This window comes from Rhynchophorus ferrugineus, unplaced genomic scaffold, assembly GCF_030347505.1.
Source record: "Rhynchophorus ferrugineus isolate W39M unplaced genomic scaffold, kcgeb_rfMv2 rfM3, whole genome shotgun sequence".
NCBI lineage: Eukaryota > Metazoa > Arthropoda > Insecta > Coleoptera > Curculionidae > Rhynchophorus > Rhynchophorus ferrugineus.
The window spans coordinates 25975606-26002580 of record NW_027472582.1 but is presented as its reverse complement, the minus strand read 5'-3'; the positions used below and the strand labels follow the sequence as shown (position 1 = coordinate 26002580).

The 26975-nt window shown below is 31.6% G+C and overlaps 1 protein-coding gene across 1 annotated transcript in view; it reads left to right on the top strand.

The window, feature by feature from the left end:
- Nlg3 (Neuroligin 3) overlaps positions 1-26975 on the top strand; it is a 781379-nt gene that overhangs the window by 645964 nt on the left and 108440 nt on the right. Inside the window, exon 4 of the mRNA XM_076398792.1 lies at positions 7131-7391. Within this exon, the coding sequence (XP_076254907.1) occupies positions 7131-7391 (261 nt within the window). The remainder of the gene's footprint in view (positions 1-7130; positions 7392-26975) is intronic.

Below are 26975 nucleotides of genomic sequence, written 5' to 3'. Positions count from 1 at the left end.
TTATTGTTCAGGCGCAGAAATCAACGAAAAATTAGCGCGATGAACTTCTACGTATACGGATTGATGGCAATCTTGGCACGGCAATCAAGGTATAAACATTCCCCGGTGCCGCGGGCTTTTCATTAATACATTGTTGATATGGGTGCAACAATTAAAAGTGAGCGACTACGATACATTAAGATCAACCTTATGAATTTACCTGATGCCATCATCAGTAACATGGATGGAACACTTAACCAACTATGATATCGATAAAATCGGTACTGCATATCTTTTCCATCATCATGTACTGGCTGTCCGTTTAATATGCAACAATATATCCAAGTTGGCATGACTTCTGTGCATGCATACATTCGGTCAGATCTATGAATCACACTTATGTAAAATCCAAACTGGGATGAAATTAAAATTTTATTGTTGCCAAGTTAAACGCGTCACCCTGATATCACTTCAAGTGTATTCAAACAACTTGAATTTTCCAACAGCATCGAGCTAGCATTAAAATTACATCAATTTTCATTAGATAAATCTATGTTTAGTATAGTTCGAGGAAAACTTGAACAGATCCATTATAATGGCCATGTCATCGAAACTGCAATACCTGCAAGTACGCTAAAATATCACAACATAAATAAAATATTATAATACAAATTTAAAAAAATAGAAGCCTGGAAGCAAAGCGGTATGGCGGTAGCAGTGGCTAAGATCATCCAATACATCGTTAGTAAGCTGAAGTTTCATGTTATAATTTGAAACACACTGGTTTCTTTTATAATTGTTATTGGTATCTAAAACAATCACAACCTATTTACTAGAGGAGTACTTAAAGTGAAACGACATCCGCACTGACCCAATCATCTTATCCACAACAGGATTAATTCATAAGAACCTGTGAATAATATTGGTAAATCTAAAATCATTGGATCTGTATAAAAACTTTTAGAAAGTAGTTTTGTTACCGACTGGTCGAATAGTCATAAAATTCTTGAAAATCATATCATTGAAAATATTTTACTTCCTTATGAAATTAATGTAAATTCTAATGAATATACCAGGTGGCATGAATATACCATTATCGGCTTTCCTAATAGATGTCGCTAGGCTTAAGTATGGAATGTTATGATTTGACACATATGTCATTTTATTCTACTGACATGAAGCTTCAAAACTATACATGTTAAATTTTGCATTAGTAACACCGTCATAAATTTATGACTCCTCTGAAAACCTGTATGTGCGGATTACTTTTCCGATTTTCCAAATGCACTTATTCCCAAAGAATCCCGTAAAATTCATCGTTTGCTGGTGTACAGTTACAGTTTCGAAAATTTAAAAGTGCTGATTTCAGTGTAGACAAAGAACGTTCTGGTGAGAGACTGAAAAGATTCGAAACAGTAAGAGTTTGAGTAAAACAGTTAACTGTTTTAGTAATCGCTACTAACAACAATCGATCAATTTGAAACAATCATTGATCGAAAAACGTCCAGAATGGGAAGACACGGCAAAATGATTTTACAAAACGATAACGTGCAGACTCATAAAGCAAAACCGGCCAAGAAAACGTTGAAAGTATGAATAGGACATATTATTGCACCCGCCGTATTCTCCAGACCCTTCTCCGTCCGGGTCTCCGCCAGACAGAAAATGGCTCAGTGAAAGGTATTGCTCAAAGGACAAAGAATTCTTTTGGAATGACATACATAAATTGCCTGAGAGATGGACAAGATGTATATAATCAAATGGACAATATTTTGAGTATATATAATATATAAAAAATATTAATCATATCTGCCAGAAAAATAAAAAATGTCGCATTCCTACCTTTAAATGAACGCTAATTATAAATACAAAACTCTATTCTCCGAAGCTGTATCTCTGCTTCTAGTAACATACAATTAACTGATATAATTAAAAATAATAAGAGGTGAAAATCATGCAGTTGTTCAATATAAATTCTTTCTACCGAGACTATCAACGATATATGTCAATAATAAATACGTCGTAAGGTATATCAATAAAATGTATGTTATAAGTCACTTTTGAGAATTTATTCGTCTCGAGAGGCCGGAGTTATGAACCGATAACACTTATTTCACCTTCTGACACAACATTGGGCAACTTTTTCATTAAAAATTCAACAGTCCTCTTTGATTTAGCTCCGTCGAACTTCTTGCTACTTCAAAAACTTAAAAAACCACTTCGGGGACATCGTTTTGTGTCGACTAAAGAAATTAAAATCAAATCAAAGGAGACTTTTCCGAACTTGAATTCAACAACTATTTCGAAGAATCGAAAAAACGTCAGTATAAATATATCGTATCCAAGGGAAATTACTTTGAATAGAAAAAAAATAATTTGAAAAAATAAACAACCTGTTTGCGTTTCTTATTAAGGGGATATTCTAGTAATACCAGTTTAAGAAAATCTCTAAATATCTAAATTCCTACCTCTATTTTAGATTTTTTTTTGTATGGAATCAGAAAATAATTTTTAGTGAATATGTATTAATATTTACACAATACGTAAGAGATAAAAATTAAAAATCCATAAAATATTTTTAGCAAAGAAACTTAACCGACCTCAAAAAATAAATAAGGAACTCACTAAAAATTAAAAAATAATCAAACTTGTATTTTTAACACATAGAAGACGTTTTAAAAATAAAATATGTATATAATATTCGTTATAATAACTAAATAAAAATAAACAAACAACTTATTTAATATATCAACTACACGTATTTTATATTCTACTATATACACACAATGGCTTAGGCCTACCTAAACATATTTATCTATCTACAAGATTATTTAACCACTACTAACTGCAACAAATTAAATATTTGTTCGTAATTTTAATTTTGTCTATATTTCACAAAATTTTATTATTTTTTATTGTTTGGGCTCGGCACCGACTTGAAGCTGATCCGTTGGTAGTAGTTAAAATAATATTGTAAATAGATAAATTGATTTAGATAGGTATTAAGCTATATTGTGTGTATATAGTAGACTATAAAATACGTGTTAGATAGGTTAAATAAGTTGTTTGCTTATCTCTATTTAGTTATTACAACGATTCTTATGTACATATTTTATTTTAAAAAGTTTCCTTTGTGCTAAAAATCTAACTTTAATTATTTTTTAATTTTTAGTGAATTCCTTATTTATTTTTTGAAATCGGTTTAATTTTTTGTTAAAAATATTTTGTTTTTCCCTTCTTAGTGCTAGATATTTAATCTATTACCCAGTTATTTTATTAAGTATTGCATTAGATATCACAATTAAAAGTGCAGCCCTTATGAGGAAAAATAACAGTAAAGAAACGATGATTAAAAATAAGGAAAGCCTCAGGACTCAGGGAAAAAGAGGTTGCTTCCCAGTTTGGAAACGAATCCACGACCTCCGCGTGCGAGCATAAAGTACTAATCGATACACCTTTCAAATCGTTACATTTTATTTCAACGACGTCTCATATCATAAGGTTAGTACTTAAAATGGTGAATGATTTTTACACTAAATTACTTCCTATTTTTCGTCACATCAGCTCAGCAGTAACACTACAAAGAAATATCTGATTATTTTAGATAAAAAATATGTGAGAACTTTGCTCGTGCCTTTGAAACATGAGCGTTTCCCTCGATTTCTCCCCCTTTTCCCCCAACATATTCTGATTTGGTTTCAATGAGACTACCTCAGAGGTACGCTCTTTCGAACAAAATAAGAATTTTGAAAATCTGTCCATAATTGACGGAGATATCGGCGAACATATTTTTTTTAATGTACAGCGGAACATAGAACCTCTTTCTTTTTCGAATTCGGTTAAAAAGGCTACAGACCGACATAGTTACAATTGACACGATTGCAATTTTCTTAAAATTCAGAATCTGAAAAAATACTTTGCCAAAATAAGGCTGTGTGGAAAATTAAACATTTTTTTATATTTCTATGCAATTTTAAAGTAGTAAAAATCCTAATTTTGCCATAGTTTTATCACTTACGCTAGAAAAATGTAAGAGAAAACTCACACCAAATTTCAAATAAATCGGTTCAATAGAACTTAATATAAAATAGCTATATCTTTAAAAATAATTTTGATCTCTTTTTTTGTAAGGCATAATCTTAAACGGTTAAGATATGGAAATATGAAAAAACTCGATTTTTCTCTAATTTCTGCTCTAGAATATCTCCTTAAAGAGTTTGTTTTTATCACAGTAGTATTATGGGCAGGTGAAACAATAGTTTTATTCTTATTGAATGTAGAGGGTAGATTCAGGAAAGGAGTTTTCCTTTTCACTTTACCCTAGTTAAAACATGTAAACGAATCAGTCTATAAAATTCAATTTGTGTTGGTACTGGTCGAACCTGTTGTTAAAAGACAATAATTAGAGGTTACAAACCGGTAGACGTTATGAAACAAAGTTGTGACAACTTTGGGACATGATGACATCATACATTCTGATTACGTGCATTGGCTGTTTTATTGGAAATACTATAATATGGTTATTTACAGAATAACACAGTTGCAAATAACATAATTTTGATACATTCATAGGATGGACAAGAAAAATTCACTATTTATGCATCAGAGCAATATCAACCTTTAATTTCCATTATTCTGCTGATACTATCTAAATAAATGATTATGTTTTGTTTCCAATTGCAAGATACGGCCTTTTGTATACTAATTAAAAACACACCCGCCAAGGAAGAAATCAAATAAAACAATGATATAATGTTGATTCAAGTCGAATTGTTTCGCAAAACTCTTAACCCTTCTTCGGTGAAAGTTTCAGCTCGCTCTTTTGCAAATCTGTTAAGGGGAAACAAGAAAATTGGATTCCTTGTGGATTTGTTTTTGGAGCAAAGGATAAAAGCAGCTTTCCGCCTTAGTAACTAAAGCAGCCGATTCGGATCTGGAAATTCTTTGTCTCTGGTGGGCAATTTGGAAACTTGCTTAAATATAATTCTATAATTTCTTTATTTACTTACTTACCGTTGAGAATTTTGTGTCAGGTCAGAATTCTGTTTCGCTCGAATTAAAGTTAAAACATCCACGTAACTCGACTCGGTAATTAATTACGTTTATCTTTTCATACAGTCAGTTAATTATTATATAATTTGTAAATAATTTAAATGAAATTCTGTCGATTCTTTTATACTATTTAATTTATTTCCCAGTAACAATCAATAATTATCACTAATTATAACTAAAACAATAATTAAAAAACCTCCACAAGCTAAAAATATTACTGATTTAACAAATTTATCAACCAAAATTATATAAATATATATTTATATAAGTCTCTGTCCACCTGTTGTGATTTTTTTTTTTTTTTGATAAGAATTCACCACATTTCTTGCTCTGAACATCAAAAATAATTTACAAATTTATAAATAATAAGAAATCTATGTGTTTTAACATAGATTTCTTAATTAGCGTTCATTTAATTAGAAAATAATATTATTAAAATAACATGTATTATAAAAAAGAGAAAAAAAATACCGTCGACGTTTTACAGTAAAAAAAAAATGTTTCTACAATCACAAGTTACACATATATCTCATTATAAGTTATTTTGTAGTTTTCTTTCTTTTCATGGTTTCCATTGGAGTTTCTCGGCGAATCAACCAACAGAAATCAGCAAACCTTGCTGATGACCATTTTCATTTGTAGCATCTTTCAGTTTGCATAATATCTTGATGAAATCTTTCAGCATGCTCATCTGAGACGGCTCCAAGATTTTCAGGGAAGAAATCTAGATGCGAATCCAAAAAATTAATTTTGGGTGATATGTTGCATCGTAAAGTTTTATAAGCAGAAAGAAGCTCTTTAATGATTTGTCGGTAGTTATAAGATTTCGTATTCCCAAGAAAATGATGGCACACTTTCATTAAAGGGACCCAAGCTCTCTTTTCTACCTTTTTCAATTTTGATTCGAAAACTTCATCCGGTATAAGCTCGCGTATCTGTCGACCTACAAACATCCCTTTTTTCAATTTCGCATCACTGATTCGAGGAAACTTTGTTTTGAGAAATTGAAAGCCCCAAGTCTCTAACAAGATCATTTAAGTCACCTTATTGAAGTATGAAGATGAAAATGTACCAGTAGAAAGAAAACTTGGTTGAGACTGTAGACCAGAGATATTTTTATTTTCCAATTTTTCTCTATTATTTGGTAGAACTGGAGTTTCATCACCATTGGTCTCTTAGCAGATGCGATATTCGGGTACACGATCTTATTTTATTTTTTTCATGTTGATATCATGCCAAAATAACAACCATTTTCATGAGTTTGTGGTTCACTCCAAATCATTGGCATTGAAAGCGGGATGGATTCGTGACTTCCCCCAAGCCAGCATCTCAATTTTCTTGAACAACTGTTACAACATATTTTTGGCAACCAAGTTTAATATCTCTCATCAATAGAAAATCCAAAATACAGCTGATAAGCTGTTTTAACAAGATCTGTTATCACATTTCGCTGTATTTTTAGAGTAAACTCACCACAAATGTAACAAAAACTGTCTGTAGGTTTGTTATAATTTTGTGGTGGCATTTCATAACCCGAAATTAAATAAAATTTATTTTAGAACAATTTTCAAATTTTAATTTTATATTTAGGGGCTCTGTTTATGAATAAAATATATAAACAACACATAAAATACTTCACACAGAATAGAGAATATGAACTTTAGCAAAACTTACCAAAATATTTTATACAAAACGTAAACAATTAAAAGACTAGCAAATAACTGTTGTAAAGTTAGAGCGAATACTACGCATGGGCGTATGTATTACCATAAAAGTCACATTCGACACTCTCATTCTTTCTCATACAACTCACCAAAACCTATTTTCTATGTATATACTCTGTTTATGATGTTAATGTAGCTATCATAGCGCATATCATATACACAGCGCGTAGTAAATATGAAGTTATTTGTTGTTTATAAAACACATCAATGTTTCCGAAAAATTATTTAAATTAGTTTTTCTAACTAGCTAAACTAAACTAAAAGTGTATATCGAAATAATATGTATAATTTTTGTTCATACTATTAACTATTTCTATGCTATACTATAAGAATATATCTCCATTCTACTCTCAAACATATGATTTTTCATTTCAGGAGTATTATTTCATCGTGCCATCTTAATGTCAGGATCAGCGCTCAGCCCGTGGGCATTAGTACAAGAACCATCAAGATATGCAGCTTTAGTAGCCATTCATGCCAACTGTTCACCGGAGTTACCTCATTCTCATCTCCTCAAGTGCCTCAGGGAAAAGCCGTTAGATACTTTATTATCCACACCGGTCGTTGCACCTGAATTTTCTTTTGCCTTCGGCCCAAGTGTAGATGGAGTGGTTATCGATACAGGAGAACCCCCAGGTTAGTTAAGTTAGTTAATAATTAATTTGAGGTAATATATTTAACTATTTTAGAGTTTAATTTTCTTAGAAATGTAAAGATCAAAACAACAATATGAAATAAATCTGAGCCAATGGATATTACATTGAATAGTGACTGTACTCTATATTGTTTTATGACACTCTATGGAAAAGCAATTATATATTCTATATTTGCATTGTAGTCTAAATTTTACATTCTTTAAGATTGATTAGTCGTTCATTATTATAAATACTTAGACACTGTTAAAATTCGGCGTTTATTATATTATCTATTATCTAACAAATATACCCCAACAGATCTAGAAATAAAACAATGAATTTGAGTTGAAAACTTAAATTAGTTTTTGGTCATTTGACCATTTTTATTTTTGCTTCTTTAGGGTACAGGTGCGGTTAGATAAAGACAATATATTCGACGATTTATTTCCGTACAAATATAATTATATGCATAAGAAATATTTATTTTTAGACGAGCAGATATTAAACAATAAACCAGATATTAAACACTAAACAAGATCACACTATAAGAATATAAAAAGAAAGAAATGCACATGGCAGGGTTACCTCCAGGTGTTACGAACAGTGGCACGTCTGATCACTCTCAGAGTCGGGAACGGAAAGAACCTCGAGGCGTCGCGTCATCCCCTAGCTTCACCACCCGAGGTTGCTTCGTCGTACCCTCTATCAGTACCACTTGTTGCCACCTCACCGTGGGTGCTAACTTCAGATACGTGCAACGCCTCGAGTAGATCTGTGGGCTGCTGAGAATTGCGGGAAAATTCGAAACATCTGAAGGTTGCTACACTTCATTTTCTATTACATCTGACGGGATCGCTAAACGATCAAATTAACTAAAAAGATATGTGGAAGTGATTTCTCATCTATATCCCTAATGGTGTCTTAACTTAGTTGCTATTCTAACGCTATTCAATTATACTGATGGTATTATTTGGTTTGTACAAAATAATACTGTTTATTCTTGGTCTCAAAGATAGTTGGTTCACTCAGACCATTATAATTCTTATAAAGACAATTCTCTATTCTCTATTTAGAGCAAACTGTGTGAGAATATATCGGATAATTAATAATAATTTTGCACCTGAACATACACTTTAATAGTGTCTCCCAAAAAAAACATCTAACAATGATTTATCATAATAATTGCTAGTATCGAGAAATTATAAGCCTTTCTAATATTATATACGGTAAGTAAATGTATAAATTCATGGGGGACTTGATAATTTCATGTGTATATATTTACCCCAAATAATAGATTTACATTTCTACATTATTTATCTCATATTAGGTGTTTTGAAAATGACGCCCATGGATGTTTCTATTAATTGCATATTCAATATCAAATCTGAAATAGCATATATAATTTAGTATTGTATTGCAGCAACAGTCTACTTAGTCTACTAAAATAATTTGAGACACTAAAACGTAACACATGGAATCATGGCAACAAATCAATTCTTATTGCTAAATATGAAATATATTCTGATTCTGGGGAACTTAATGGATGATCAAACTACTGATTATTCCCTATCAAACAACAAAACTACCGATTCGTAAAAATAACGATACTTTACGCTGCTTAGTGTTGAGCACACACTTTCCAATTATATCCTGCTGACTTTACCTATACCAAATATATTGGAAGATGTAGACATAAACTCTTTTAAAGAAAGTTAAAGTTAACAGTTTCAAAAATGTTTCTAAAAACACCATAAACCAATTACTGAAGAAAAACAATTCATACCCGGCTTACTAGATTTAGAAGTAATCATTCGACACTTAATCAATTACATCATATTATAAATTTAATTGAAAAACCCTTTGAAAGTTAAAATTATTCAGTTATATTTTTATATAGATTCGTTAAATATAAGTTAATAAATTGATTTCCTACACACATCAAACAGATTCTCAAATCCTTCTAAGTATGATACGGCGAGGAATATTCAGATATAAACTTGATTTACGCTGATGCACCACAAGCTAGTCTCCTTGGACCAACATTAGACTTTCCTTATACCGGTGATATTCCAAAATGTGAAGGAGTAACAATAATTATATTTGCTGCCTAATGCGCTACAAATAATAACATCTGGACAGCTATAAATACATTAAAAACAAATGTGAATAATTACTGATTAAACATTTTCACCATGGAAAATAGATTACGTAGTGGCGATGATTGACTCTAGAGTAATTCCGTACGCAAACACCGTAAAATACTAGAAAATACTAGAACACTGAATGCCAACCCCAACTGGACAGAGCACATTAAAAAAACAAACTTACATAACTTGAATACAAACTAACACTTCACAGCAATTTATTATTCTATAAACAAATTTTCAATTCATTTGAAGAGTAAAGTCCACAGTGTTGCATACATTGTGCTCTTTTTATAGTTTAAAAAAGAGATCAAATATCGATATGATACAAACATATCAGCTATAACAAGTTAAGTTAAATAAAACTAGCTCCATGGTATATTAGAAATTAGGACATAAACAAAGACCTAAGGGTACCTACGGTGAGGGAAAAAATTAATCTGTTAGAGAAAAAAGACCACGCAAGATTGTGTAGACATAAAAACGTGGAAGTGTTAACAATTCCTCGACAATAGCGTATTTACCCGGAGGTTGAGCGGACAAAAACCCTTTGAACTTGTATATTTCATAGCTTAACAATGTGCCAAAATGCCCAGCCATGTGCCGAATATTGAACTTATATGCACCAATGGGAGTACAAAAGTTAGATCAGAAATTGAAGTACAACATTCAGAAAAAAATAAATTAATAAAACTACTAAGACGAATTTTATAAATTTGTTATTTTATGGCCATTAAGCTTATTTAAATACACCTAAACTATTAATTTCTTCTGTAATAGAATAGTTAGAATAAAACTGTAGCCAAAAACAATTAAGGACTGCCCTAACTTTGTAGTATATTGGAATGTCAACTGTTCAAAAATAAATTAAGCTGATATTAACACACCTACTAAATATAAATCATTAACCAATAATTACATAATATGTATAAAAATTGCAATATATATTTGGAGTGTTTTTACTTCAATTAATTAAAATAATATATCCAATTTATCAAATTATATGTAGGTGAAATCTAAATATATGAGTTTTAGCAACCTGCCATCTATATCCAGTGTTTCATACTAAAGTTTTTCATATACTAACAAATAAAGAATGGGTGTTCTTAAATTTTCACATTAATTAATACATGTTACGTAATACAAGATTTAAAATGAAAAAAGCAAAAAAAGATATAAACAGTTCATTAGAAATTATGAAAAGGAAGTAAGTGTTATACTAAACAATGCAATACAATATTTGTACAATATTTCCACATATTGTTTATCTAAAATAATCAGATATTGGTGTATAATGTTACTGCTGAACTGTGTCGCTGACGTGATGAAAAATCGGAAGTAGTTAAGTGTAAATTCAGTCAGTTTGCTTTTTATACACTAACCATATCATAGGAGATGTCGTATAAACGTTATAGGCAACTGTTTCTATAGTGAGCTGGTTAGAACATTAAGTTCGCACGCGGATTCGATTCCCAACAGGGCAAGCAATTTTTTGTTCTAGTTCAATTGGAACATTTATCAAAGCACCCAGTCTATGTAGCAGACCCCAGGACCTAAAACGTTCCTTATTTTCAATCATTGTTTCTTTATTCCTATTTTTCCTCATATAGGGTGTACTTTTACTTCGGCTATCCACTGTAATACTTATACCATAACTTTTAATTTATTGTAATTTATTGAGTAAACATCTAACACTAAAAAGAGAAAAATAAGATATATTTTTAACAAAATATTGAACCGACTTCAAAAAATAAATAAGGAACTCACTAAAAAGTAAAAAATAATCAAACTTAGATTTTTAACAAAGAAAAAAAAAGTTTTAAAATAAAATATGTACATAATAATCGTTGTAATATCTAAATAAAAATAAACAAAAAAACGTATTTAACATATCTACTACACGTATTTTATATCATACAATTTAGCTTAATACCTATCTAAATCTATTTATCTATTTACAATATTATCAAGTTACAATATCAAATAACAATATTATTAACTGATCAGTTTGAAGTCGGTGCCAAGCAACAAATTAGATTTGTTTTGTTCGCAATTTAAATTTTAAAATATTTGAAGATATTTTTGGTTAAAATTATTTTTGTAACAATACTATTGTGTGCAATTTTACAAAGTTCAATTTTTTAATGTTGAGGCAACCAATCTTATAACAGCTATATTTAATTAATTGTTTGATAGACAGTACATCAAATATAATGACATGTTCTATTAATCATCAAAACGCCTAGAAAAATCAATAGAAGGGCTAGCGGTTGTAAACATCTCGCGCAGTCTTAACAACTCCCTGGAGAGACGCTGCCTAGCTCGCTCTCTCAGTCGAATGGTACGGTGTATGTATATATAATCAATTTTTAATTAATCCCAGAATGATATTGAAGTACAGTTAGGCTGAGAAAATAATACACGCCTCCATGTAAATAGGTGGCTGGCAGGAATAACTTTAATTATGTCTTGGATTTTAGCCAGAACGTTCTTAATTATACCCTTGCTAATAAATATTATTGATCCTCTAAAAATTTAACTTCTTCCTTTAATAATATAACATGTTATGCTCCACTAACTGTTCCTAATATGTGTAATATTACTTTTCTTTTATAAATTATTTAAAATATTGTTTGATTAATCTTCTACATATAATGAGTGTTAGTTTCGTTAAAACTGGAAAACAACTGAATCCATTTGGATACATTTTTATTTTGTGAGAAAATATTTAAAAAATTCACCCGTCACTGCTTCTTTTATCAACAGTTTCACTGTCACAAAGGATCGATAATATTGTTAGTTGTCAAATATTTATAGATGCGCTCGGAAATATAATTTGTGACCAAAATTTTTTAATATTGATTAAAACTAGCGGTCACTATTATCAAGCCGCGGTTAGAATAAATAATGTATGTTATCAAACATTAAAGATAATTTCTCATCACAAAACCATTTAATATTTTGACACAGTTTATATTTCATCCAAATAAAAGTATTTTTTGATGGGTACATCCATTCGATAACGTGAACATGAAGTAAAAAGAAGTATTATTCTAATTGCACTAGAATATATATTTACGAAGAATAGAGATAAAATATGTAGTGATTGTTGTTATTTAGTCGCCTATTTAGTGCGCAAGAACTTTCTCTACTTTTATTGATAACAATGAAAAGGTGTCATATGCTTCTTTCATTCTGACTTAGATCGTCGATGTTACTCATTTATGCCCCGAGCTCCCATCCACGTGATAACCACAGTGATGAGCAGTGAGAGACAAAAACAGATAATAGTTGTATAGTTATGATAGTGACGAGAGTGACAACGAAGAGCATATGTTTACAATACAGCGAGTTCGTGTACATCAAACATAACAGAGAGCACAAAGAAATCAATTTGCAGACGCAGTGCTCTTATGACACAGGAATGAGCAGCATTCTATTAGCACCACAGAAATAAATTATAGCAACTCTAGTGAATCTAGTGGATTAGTTTGTATCGGTGAAAAAGTTAAATTACCAAAATTTGTCCCACCACCAGATTAGTTATGCTCATTAATTTCTGGGATAGTAAATGATTCTAACCATTTCTAGGTCAGGATTCAAAATTATTCTAGTTGTTTTCAAATGACGTCATCTGACTGATCTATCATCTATACATATTTCGATAACATTTCAATTTATATCACAAAAGAGTTAGAATCTAAAAGAAATGCAGATGCAAGGACAAATGTATCACTTACTTGAAGCATTGTTACTACTGCCAAATACAGACCATTAATCAATCTGGATAGAGAAATTGATAGGCGCTTCGCTCACAAAGAATGAAGAAAATTATTGTCCGAGAACTATAAATATTTCTTCGTCAAAACAACGGCCTAGTAAATGGCCATCAGATTAGTAAAAAGCCACCAGATAGAGAATATAGATGTAGCTGACACGAAGTTTACCGAGTCATGTATTTACAAATAATAATACTGAATATTTGAAAATGTTACAGACTTCCATTTTATCTTCACTATCTTTACTCCAACTAAATTTATCCACGTTCTAATTTATCGATTACGATACCATAAAAGGTGTTTACATTTTTTGAGATCAAAAGCCAGAGGTATTCAAATATGGTTAATACGAAAGACCTTAAAATTATTAACAAGTAGAGATATTAAACAAGTTAAACATAAACAAACAGATAGTTTACCAGAACTAGAGAAGTTTTATATATATTTACACGTTACATAAAATAATATTATTTCAATGAAGAATAAATGTTTATCAAAAATAAAATAATTGACAAAAATTGATCCAATCCAAAGGATCTAGAAAACTTCTTTAGAAATGGTCATATTTGTTCTAGAGCATTGGAGCTAATTGTCTTTGATTCGTTATAACCTAACCAGTAAAATGGTAATCATTGAATAAAATGAAAATAACAATAGCCGAAGTACCGGGTGATCACATTATTTAGTCTCAACTATAATTTTGAATTAATGACATCCTTTTAGCTATTTTCAACGAATACTTACAATACAGTGCGTTAGGTGCTTTTTGTCTTATTGTTAGCAAATGCTGCAAATATGTGGTTCTGAAAAGAACCTTTAATAGTTTGAATAGAATTTTTAATTTAATAGGATAAAATCCGAAAGGGTACGCCAACATTCGTCCTTGCTTGGTATCAAACAAAGTAAAATTTAGAAGCACAATTCAGTGATTTTTGGTAAATGAACACATGGTCACACTGTTCGTTTCTCTTGAGCTTGAGTCTTCACTTTAATGTTATCCATATGTAATCCTTAGTTATTCTTCTACATCATGAGAATGGAGTCTTTCCTAATATATTTTTGTGAATCGCCTAGTTTTCTCTATTAAAAATGAAATCTGAAAGTTTCCGTGTAACTAAGAGTTTATATAGTATCTGAATAATATTATGTTGAAATACTGTATAAAACTGTTATAAGTTCCTGAATTCCTTAAAAAATTAAAATAGGAAATTAAGATGTGGTCTGTCTTTAGAGTTTGGTCATATACTGGGCTGGTATTAACGTTCATACATCCTTAGATTCATCATAAATTTTGTTTCCTTCGAAAAATGCGAAAGTGAGTTCAGGTTTATATTTTAAAAGTTTAGCATTAAAATACAAGTACATAATTAGCATAAAAATACATTAAAATACAAAAAACATAACAAGTTAGCTTTAAAACTCCAAGAGATCGAAGTGCGCGAAACCTTAAGCATGTCACCAAATAGAGTACATTCAATCTAGCGTGAAAATCTGTGTATCATGAGGAGGGCTCCGTCTCTGAAATATGAATTTTAAATATATGACAGCAAAAAGTCTAAAGAAATTAAGTCAAGAAGATAAAATTATGTTTAAACCTTCTAAATATATCATCGCCATCACTACCTTTCACAGTTAGATTGTTACAAAACAAACGTTAACAAGCGAGAGAAAATCTAAATGTTTCACTTCAATATATCTTAGTCAAAATATTTGTATAATATATGAAGTAGCGAGCAAAGAGGCATAGAATTTACTACAATCTTTTTCGGGCAGTTACATCTAGATCATTTGTACTTGTCAGCTTAATGCAAACTGCAACTTCTAAGACCACTTTAATCTAATGTATTCGCAATATGATGAAATATAAAAATAAATACGAATGAAATAAGAAATCGTATATAAATAACATATGCTGTATATTAAATTGTATATCAAAATCCTTAATAATGGATGGTTCTGAAAAAGTAAATAACAAAGCAAAAATTTGTTAATAATTTCGTTAATATCAAATACGGTACTTTAAATTAAATATCTACTATAACCAAAATTTTTAAATAGCTCAAAGGTAGTCTCGGAGGCAGACAGAAAGGTTTTTGATTCATTATTTCCTTTTAAGATCCACCATCTACCGATAATATAAGGCAAGATAAAATAAGTGGTAATTAAAAGGGAAAGATATTTAAATCGTAACATTTTCTGTTTGCCTCGTTCTTTCAAGTTCGCTTTCTTTCCATTTCTGTCTAAATAAATCACTTTTACTCGACATCTGAAAATGTATTCGAACTTAATGCAAATAAGCGCAACATCTGAAGCCATTCGTAACGTAGTTGATTTAGTGTCCAATATGACATCATATAACAAGGCTTTGTGAAAAAATTCCAAGGAACAGAAAAAATAATATTTTCTGTAATATAATAAAAAGAAATATTGTCAACCAAAATACATTTTTATATATTATTTAAAATTCTGCTTTTTATTAATATAGTAATTTAAAATTAACCTGCGTAAAAATTATTATTTACCAACATCAAAAATACTATGTAATTGAAATTCCACGAAATTGTTTTTCTTCAAAATCTCTATTCTTCATAAATCATATTTCTTTCTTAAGTTAAATTCTTTAAGTTAAATTCCTCACATGAAAATATACTTTGAATAAACCTCAAATACTTTATAACATCTTCATAAATAATTTTTTTATTATTTAATTAATACTAATTAAATATATAATAATATAATATAATTTGTTACTAGTCGTTTCCGTCTAACCTACAATTTATCTTTATGATAACTTAAATCTAGGTATATAACTAGGAGGACCCATCCGCCCTATCTCAGTCTCTGGTGAAATAATAGTTATACATGTCACTGCTGAATTTTTTAATATATGCACCTCACTACACAACACTGCACAAGATCAGATAGCATGATTCTTTTGAATCTGTGTCCTATTCTGGTAGTATCCAAAAGTTGCAATATTTCAATATTCGTATGAGAATGGAGTATTTTTTCATGCCCCCTTGCAATTCTTGAATTCTAGACTGACTGTGGTTAGCTGAAGGTCTCGATGTAGGTAATCAGTCCTATAGTATTTGAGTGCACCCATAATACGCCTCAGGACTTTGTTCTAAATATGTGTATTTTATTTGTGTTACACTTTGCAGAACATCCCCATAATTGAACTCCTTATGTCCATATAGGTATCAGTATTTGCTTATATAATAGCAATTTATTATGTACTGATAATTGTGATTGTCTTCCAATTAGCCAGTACATTTTCATATATTTCAATTCCAGTTCTTTTCTTTATATCTTCCTTCCAGCAAAGTTTTGCATCGAGACTCATTCCGAGTTATTTAACGTTGTTGCTATATGGAATGATAGTATTATTTAATTTTATTGGTTCTTGTACGCTCTATTTATAGGTGACCTACACATGTACAGATTTAATACAGTACTACACAGTACTTTCTTTAATTCTTATTTTCCTAGCTTCTGTCCAATTATTTATATTGTCACTTCCCTGTTGTAATTTTCGTGAGGTTTCTTCACTATTGTCTCTGACAGCTATAATCGCAGTATCATCAGCAAATGTAGCCATCGTAATATTTTCCATTTTGTGGTATATCACAAGTGTAGAGTAGATAAAGCATTGGTCCCATTACACTTCCTTGTGGTACACCTGCTTTAGCTTCTTATATTGTAGAGTAAGCTTCTTCATGTTTGACTCTAAACATTCTGGTGGTAACGCATGGTTTTAATAGTTCGGTGTGTTGTTTTGGTAACATTTTCTTTAGTTTATGAACAAGGCCTTCATGCCAAACCTTATCGAAGGCTTGTGCTACATCTAAGAATATAGCTGAGCATACTTTTTCACTTTTATAGGCTTTTTCAATAACATCTGTTATTCTGTGGACCTGGTCAATTGTTGTGTGCTTATTAATAAACCCAAACTGGTTGTGTTGGTATTAAATTTTTTCTCTCTATGATTGGTTTTATTCTTTTCAACAGGAGTTTTTTTGAAAAGCCTTAGATATTACTGGCAGCAGTGATATAGGTCTATAGGCTTTTATTTCGTTTGCTGACTTCCCAGGTTTAGGGATCATTATATTTTCCGCCATCTTCCAAATGTCTGGGACATGTTTTAATCTAAATGCTGTATTGATCAAGTTGGTGAGTTTTATAATTCCCTTTCTTGGTAATTTTTGCAGTAATTCTCATATTATTAAATCGTAGCCTGGTAATTTCCTGGGGTTAATGTCAGTTTTAATAACTTTGGTTAACTCTTTCGGCGTGACTAATTCAAGCATCCAATTTTCAGATTCTATGTCCGGCAAATTATGTTCAATATTAGTTCAATATAAGTTTTCTAGTTGATATGTAACTACATCTTACATCTACATCTGAAATCCGATCCAATTCCGAAAATTAACACACCAGAACAGCTTGAGGAAGCCGTACTCAAGCTAACTCGCGATATTCAGTCTGCTTATGAATCTGCCACAGTCAAAATTTCATCACAACCCCAGCCGTGGGACAACAACCTTCCCGCTTCTCTTAAACGTAAAATTCGCATCAAAAACGGTTTATGCAGATTAGCTCGATTCACCCTTGATGCTGCAGACAAAAGGGAGGCGAACAGAGCATGCAAGAGGGTAAGGGCGGCCGTCTCGACTTGGCGAGCAATGAAATGGAACTCATTTATCGCGGGCCAAAGGCTGGATGGCCCCTCTTCCTTTTGGCGTGTCTCCAAATGCCTCGTGTCATGTCATCACCAAGAAAAAGTCGAGCGCCTTGCAGAGACCTACGAAGCTCAAATGAAACGCCTCCCACCCGCACAGAACACTAAAGCTAAAGACATTGACACTGTCATCAACGAATCCAACTCCGTCAAAAGACCAGTAACCCCCGCCTTTCTTCTCAACCATTTTGTGTCTCCAAAGTCTCTACAGACTATGATCGGCAAACTTCAAACCAAAAAATCTCCAGGTTTCGATGGAATATCGATTACCCAGTTAAAAAAGCTCCCGCATAAGCAGCTCGCAGAACTGGCAAACATCATTAACTCCATCATGAGACTGCAACACTTCCCGGCGTCTTGGAAACACGCACATATAGCGGTTATACCCAAGAAAGGAGCAAAATCATCTCCATCTGATTACAGGCCTATCAGCCTTCTCAGCGCCATTTCGAAGCTTGCCGAGAGGGCACTACTCTACGCTCTCAACTCTTTCACAAAGGAAAACAACATCATTCCAGATGAACAATTCGGCTTTCGCGCTCACCACTCATCCGTCCATCAAGCTTCCCGTCTGGCTGCACACATCCATCATGCTCTTGACCAACGTAAAAAGCTTGGAGCAGTTCTTCTGGACCTAACCAAAGCCTTCGACAAGGTCTGGCACGACAGATTGTTCGCAAAGTGCGTGCGGTTAGGCCTCGCGGTTAGGTCAGTAAGACCTAACCGCTCTCATCAAGTCCTATCTCTCGGACAGATCTTTCCAGGTCAAGATCAGGGCATCACTTTCCAGTCGTAAACAAATCGATGCTGGCGTACCTGAAGGTTCCCCGCTGGTCCCAGCCTTATTTAACCTCTTTATTTCAGATATGCCGAGAAAAGAGCAAATTGGCGTCGCCTTTTACGCTGACGACACTGCTTTCTTCACGGCCGAAAGGTTCGAAGTTACAATTCATGAACGTTTACAGAAGCAGCTCGATCATGTGGTCAAGTGGTTCAAATTCTGGAGGTTGTAAATCAACCCCCTGAAAACCCAGGCCATCATTTTCCACAAGAAGCGTTACGCACTGCGCGTCTCGCAACTTAAGATCGACACCGCAACAATTCCATGGCTGGATAACGTCACGTACCTAGGTCTTCACTTCGACCGGCGGTTCGGTTGGCATTCCCAAATCCAGAAAACAATCCAAAAAGGTTCGGTTATAGCAAACCTGCTATCTTCTCTGATCTGCCCTTCTAGCAGACTTCCCGTCTCCATCAAGTGCTTATTTTACAAGATGTTAATTCGGTCCGTACTCCTCTACGGATCTAATGTCTACTTCAAGTTTGTTACACCCAACCAGGTCAAACGGCTTCAAGTTTTCCAAAATAAGCTCCTCAGGAGAATATTAAACGCTCCATGGTTTGTCAGAAATAATCAAATTCATAGGGAAACTGACACTCCAGAAATCAAGCACTTCATATATCAATCATTCCACAAACAACAACTCAGCTCAAGTTCTTCTGAAAACGCGCTTGTTCGCGAGCTGGTCGACATGCTGGGAGCTTAGCACCGCATCACCGCTAAGCTTTCCCCCTTTTCCAGGCTGAAACGACCTCATCCGTCGCTACAGTCATAACTTTTGCCCCCATACGACAGTACCCAGTTGTGTGTTAACTCAGGTTCGCGAATCAATACAGTCGCCGGGCCCTCGTGCCCAATAAAGCCCAGAGGCAGTCCCACATAACCCGGTCCAACTTGTCACTCCAGGGCAAGTCTCCGCGACCAGGTATGCGTCATGCATTCCACCGCCTGGTTTTTAGGCCAGAACAAAAAAAAAGCATTGTAGAGTGCCTGTTATTTCCATTTTATCTGTTTTTTTTGTGCAGTGTTCTTCTCCATATTTTTTTACGTATTGTTGAAATAATACTGTTATTTTTATGTTTCAAATTATCCTACGCTGTATTTGTGGTCCGTATGTTGAGTTTTCGACCCTTAACCTTTTATGGCATTTTGCATTTATTTTCTACTGTACTGACCTTTTTTCCGATCGCACTTTCACTTTTTCACCAGTCTAAAATGTTATTGTTAGACTTTTTTTATCGCCGCATTTGTGACACAGATGTTGCACTTTTGTTTCGTCTCACTGATCGTCTCTCCGAACACGCCTTTAGTCTGTGAAAGTCAAACGTCGACTTTTATAAACAATAATAATTATTATTAAAAATAAAAGTCAGCAATATTTAGCAAATATAGCCCTAAAATTGAAATTATAGATCTATTAGTTCTATATATTATTATCATAATATGATAAAATAAAGATACTATAGTACCATAGATATTATCTACAGTTATTTATACTATATATTTATATATATTATTTAAAATATATATATATATATATATATATATATATATATATATATATATATACTAAAAAATTCAAAAAGCTTTATAATACAACAAAAATGAAAATAGTCAACAGTTGTTTAATATATTACGAGTTCGTTTATATTATTATAAGTTCCCCTTCGATCGAAATAGAAAACAAAGAATGATAAAAAAAGTATTTCCATCTATCAACATCCAAATCTGCCGAATAAGATAACGAATTGTTTTTCTCCCACATCTGAAACCAAACGTGATTATTCACAGCACGTTCAACGAACGTTTCAGAAGTGATTTTTCCTTTAGAAATAACTATTCTAACGCGTCGTTGAAAATCGAATTATTAAAGCTGCTCTTTTTAATTAGCTTTACGTTTTATTCCTCTAGCTCTAAGAATTTTTTAGGTTTTCAAATTTAAAGCAAACCCAGCTTCTAATTACAACCAACTTTTCGGCCCAATTAGTGAAGGTAAGATTATTATTCTAGTTAATTAGTTACGCTTTACCCTCTGAGATTGTTTTTATAGAATTTTAATATTTAAGACCTCTAAAATATATAACAATACCGTTTATATTAATTTAAACATTCCTACATTTACACGCTCCACTGTCAATTTGATGTATTATATTTTCTGATATCTATTTATCAATATTTACATTTCAGATGGCATAATATCTGACTCAAAATATAATAGAACTAATATTTATCCCCCCTTTTAACTTTTCCGGTACGTAAGCATCAAATAACTGATCTATCTATTCTTAAAGTTGTGTATGCTTGTTGTATACCTCAAGAGCAATACATTTTTAAAAATGTAACAAAATTTAGTTGATTAAATTTTCATGAATTTTCTGTGATTTCTTATTAATATATAATAGAAGTTCGTGATACTATCAAGTCCTCGACAGCAGAACAGAAAACTCAACGCCATTTTAATACCGCCATGTTACCAAATCAAAGAAAGAGACGAAAAGTGGTATAAACTTCGCTCTTCAACTCTAGATTAAATTCCAAAAATGTGTTAGCGTCAATTTATAAATAATAAACATACATTAAGATAACACAATTTCACAAGCAACTACATAAATATGCCGAATTAAAATCAATGAATTAAACTCCGAATGGTTTCAACATCCAGCTTTTTCGTCAACCTTAACTCCTCACAACTTCTGGCTCCACTTACACCTAAAAAAATCTATATAGAAAAGATGTTTTAATTATAATAAAAATATATTGTCCTATTAAAGTTGCGGGACATTGAGACAGAAAAATAAAATCATTTTTAGAACATATATTGCCAAATATTGACAATATAATGAAAAATATTAATGTGAATAATTTCAAATAGATGAGATTTTTATTACGATTGACACTAACTAGAATAAAAATAAATTTCCGGTAAATAAAATACATTACTATGTTTCCCATTAAACATGCATATCAGTGACCGATAAAAGTATCCATAAAACTACACAGTGCTTTCAACTTTTATGGTTCATTATTACGAGACTATCTATGAATTTCGCTCATTTGCACAGCATTTGATTAAAAATTTAGTAATCGGGATCAGCAGATTTACGTGCTGCAGTTTAAGCATTGATTTTATTCGTAGTATATTGTTCCACTTTTGCATATCAGTTCCATTAATTGGGCGCAAAATTTAAATATATCGCTTAATTCTAGGCCAGTTTTTTGTTCATAATATACCAACAAATTTCGATATATTATCCAATTTATTGATAAAATAAGCAACTCCGTTATTTTTAGAACAATTATTTAATAATTGTAATCATTTATAAAAAAACAACACCAGGGATAATAATAAACTATACATATTCCTAATAAAGTAGCACACCAAAATAATTTTTTTATTATTAAAATTTTTTAAATTATTTTTCTATTATTTTATATTTTAATATTTTTAATTGCAAGATCATGAAAAATTACAGCTTAAATTCACAAAGGACTTTCAGGTGGCTTAGCAATTGATGAATCAACTGTTCCAGATGTTTACATGTCATAAGAAAAATCCAAAAGTTGGGAAAAAATCTCGATTTAATTACTTGCCAGGCAAAAAATAAAAGATTTCTGTGATGAAATATTCATGACCATAAAATCTGTGATATGATGGTATCAGCATAACACAACATATCTATGGATGTAACTTTATTTTAACAAATTGAGCGATGCATTGCTGATGGTAATACCGAATAGCATGTTAAAAATGTATGAAAGACATACTGTTGCAGCCCGAATGTGAAGTTGTGCTATTATGTTCAAACAGATTCAGCATGGCTTGGTTAGCAAACGGTTTCTAAAATTCGAAAATTTATTGACAGTTGTATAGCTGCCAAACCAGATTCATTTTATCGACACATTATTGCCAGAAAATAGGAAAAGTTGTGGAAATTGATGGGAGATTGCACTAGCAAAAATATTAAGAAGAAATAAAAGTTTTGATTCAAAAACATCGCAGAAACTAAGAATGCCGTAAACATATCGATATATCGATGTATTGATAATTTTGAAAAAAAATATCGATATTTTACAAAAAAAAATTAAATATATTTATTAAGCACTATAAAAAACTTAATTATTTCTTATAAACTATTTAAGTATTTTTGGTACTTAATTTCTTTAAAAATATCGAAAAATATATATCTATATTTTTGAAAATATCGATATTTTTCTCGGTGGCCGACACCCCCGACAACTATAAATAAAAAGTCAATTCGATGACACATGAGCCAGTTAAACCCAATGATGATTCAATGTGGCTCAACCTGATTTAAATTATTAATAAAGTAAACAAAAATATCCCAGGAAACACACCGAACCATTTTACCGAAAAAACATGAGATATAATTAAATTCCTTTCGAAAAAAAATTATTTATAATATGACATATTTGAGAAAAAAAGCAACAGAATATATAGTACGTATATAATGATTTGTCAGATATAATTTAATTTTTACAATTTAACCCATAAGTGTTACACATATGCTGCACTGTTTAATCCGTTTGATTTAAAATTGATTTAATTCGGAAAAAGGCTTAAAATATCCCATTCAAACATCATCCGATAAACTTAATATTCCCAAGCTATATAAAAAAAAATAAAAAGATTTTTGCTTAACTTAAAATTTAATCCTAAAATCCTAAATTGTAAGTATACTTTATTCCATTACAACGGTCAACATAATAACGGTTACCATAGCAACGCAGCGATGAGACACAGACATTCTATGTATAGCAATATGAGAAATATTTTTTTTTTAATTTGTATTTTGACTACTGAAATATAAACAATTATAAAGTTATTTGGTATTTGTAATATTTACGTATGTACTCAACATGTGGTCCATTACTACGTAAGATAAGAGTTTAAAAACATGTTTACTAGAACATGTTTTTCAGTAAAATCATAGCTGTCTATTGCATAAACTTTTTTCCAACATCTACATGCGTATCTTCGTTCGTTTCGCTGTTTGAAGTACTATTTATTATATTATATTTACAATTAATAATAATAGTTACTCTATTATCTAACTTCAAGCATTCAGAACATAAAAATCGGAAAGCTAACTATAAATTAAAGCATATTTACGAAGATATTTCATCAAACCATTATATCAATTCAACAAACTACGAAACAATTTGAAATAATTTAAAATATTTTGTGGGTCTTAGGCCCACAATAACATATATTAACTTTGGAAACCAATACACACATATACACAGCACAAGTAGAAAATATTCGATGAAGGTTTTACAAATCTAATAGAGCCATTATGTCACTCAAAATGTAAGACTGAGTTATAAATTATAAAATTAATTATTGTTAATTCATTAATTCTTTAGGGTAAATGATGTGGCACGTCTAAACCAAACGATGGTTGAGCACTGAATGAATCGTAATACCCTTCAATAACATCCCAGATAAAGGTCTCGCGGTTGCCGCCAGCTATTCGTTGTCGGGTTCTAGTTGGCGCTGCTGGCACCCCGCCAGTGTTCAACATCCGGGATTATATTTCTGGGTATTCTGTAGACCATTATTCCATGATGTAAAATTCGACATGCCTCAAGGTCGCTACAATTCATTTAAAGATTGGCGTACCCAACATCTTACCCCGAAATATAAATTCACCATGACTATATGGGTTGATAGTAGTAGACCTATGTTTCGAAAATTATTAAAAATATTAGTGATACCAATTAAAGGTCTATAAATTAATTTATTTCAATTTGAACAAAAAGGCGGCTGAAGCTCATTAAATATTGCGTGAAGTTTATGGCAACCATGTTGAAATTTCAACATATGAATACTAGTTGTTTTAAAAGTGACGATTTGGGCACGGAAGACAAAGAACGTTCTTGATAGCGAAAAAAACTTAAGACGAGCGTTTGAGCACAGTTGACGCGTTTGACTCGAGCGCTTCCTGAAAAACGGCCGAAGTACGAGCAAAGACACAGCAAAGTTACTGTTCGCCATGACAACGCTCGACCAATTGTTGCAAAACCGGGAAAACATACTTGGAATCTTGAAAATGGGAAGTCTTACTCCACCCGCTGTACTCTCCAGAAACTACTCCCTTTTGATTAATACTTGTTTCGATATACGAGTCGCGACCTAACGGAGCAGTATTTTAGTTCTTATAAAGTTACCAAAAAATGGATCGGTTAGGACAAATGAAGCTTTCAGCGAGGGAAAACTTTAACTTCTTTCTTTTTGCACCAGACAGAAAAACTGAGCATATTGTATATACCCACACTTCAATAAATAAATTAGACAGTCCAACATTTTAGAAGAAGATCAGGAAGATAAATAAATAGAAAGTTCAAACTGTTTTTAATGTATTAACAAGGTCCTATTAAACATCAACAACTAAATAAACCGACTTAATAGTAAATATAAGGGTTCTCTCGAACGAGTTCACTGAGTTTCATTTACGTCAAGTATTCCAAAACTGTAAATATTTTCTTTTTCTCAAGATATTTGCTTTGCGCTACTGAAAAGCTTTTCGAAGAGATTTATTTTGCACAGAGGAAGTTGAGTCAATTTTGTAATTGAACTAAAAATATACTCTGACGTTTTAATGCTACAAAGTGGGATAATATTTTATATTAAGAGAAGAGGTGAATTGTTTTCTTTTGTAAATTTATATCATCTCAGCGACGTAAGTATGTTTTTCCATGGTATAAATAGGCAGCGAATTAATTTTATAATTTTAAACATTTTCTTGATTCTTTAAGTATTTAGATTAATTATATCCTATTATTAATCTGTAATAATTAGTTAGAACTAATACTTAAAAGTTTTTACGACTAAGTAGCTAATAAACAATAGAAATATAGACATATTTTTAAATACATTGAATTATTACTATAATTACGACTCAATTCATCCAGTCCGGTCTATTCAAAACAGTAATGACGCACATCATCAATATGTGCCTGTCGAAAGTTGTAAATTCATTTTACAGTCAATTCTTTTCCTTCTCATTTGATCCTATTTAAAAAGAGATAGAATAATGTTTGAGTATGTAACCTAAAGACCCCAACAGTTGTCCGTTTGTACGGGTTAACCTTGTTTTAACGCTTTGATTTAATAAATTTCAAATCGCCGCGGTTTTTATTGAAAGTTTTTTTTGTGCGTTGCAGCTGCACTGAATATTAGTACGGGCACGGCCACTAAATGATCCCAAAAAATAAAAAATAATATAACCTTAAGTTCACCAAAAAAACCGTCTTTATGCGAAACGGGTGACAAATGAAGATCAGCTTGATGTTATCTGTATCAGACATCAATTGACCGAAATGTATTAAGTAGTTTTTTTAATCGAAACATAATTTAATTTGAGCTATTTGAGGGATGTAGAACATCCCTTCATACACTGTTAGGTAATATAGGACTTAAGTGGAGTAAAAACAACCCATTTTTAAAATCATACAACAAAATCAAGGAAAAATTATTATACCTATTTATATATTCAGATGATACATGGATATTGCAGAATGTTACATTAGGTCACTCGTGACAAGATAATAATAAATATAGTGTAAAGACAACAAAACTTGATGGAAGAAGGTAAACATTAACAACAAAACAATAACTATCAGTTAGGTTTAGCTAGTCATAAAATTTGTTAATAATTCATTGTAGATATGTAGTAATTCATGCTGGAAGCAGGAATGATTTTATTCCTGGTACAGAATTAGTATTTTTCTCTAAGTCCAAGGGTGGTACAATAGAAAACTGAACCATAACTTGTCCTTGTAGTGGTTTGAAAGTCAGCTTTTAAAGAATTTGGAGGAACCTTCAGTTCCTGTTATGGACAATGTCCCATAACATAGTACACTGGCAAAGATCCCAGCAAGTGCATTAAAAAAGACTGTAATTAAGGAATGGCTTAAAGTATATAAAATAAGTTTTGAAGATTCCATGTTAAAGAGTGAACTATTTGAAATTGTTACGCGGTAAATATAATTAAAATATTTAATTGCATTTTATATCAAATTCACTCCGAAGTTCAATCGACAGTATCCGAGTGGACTG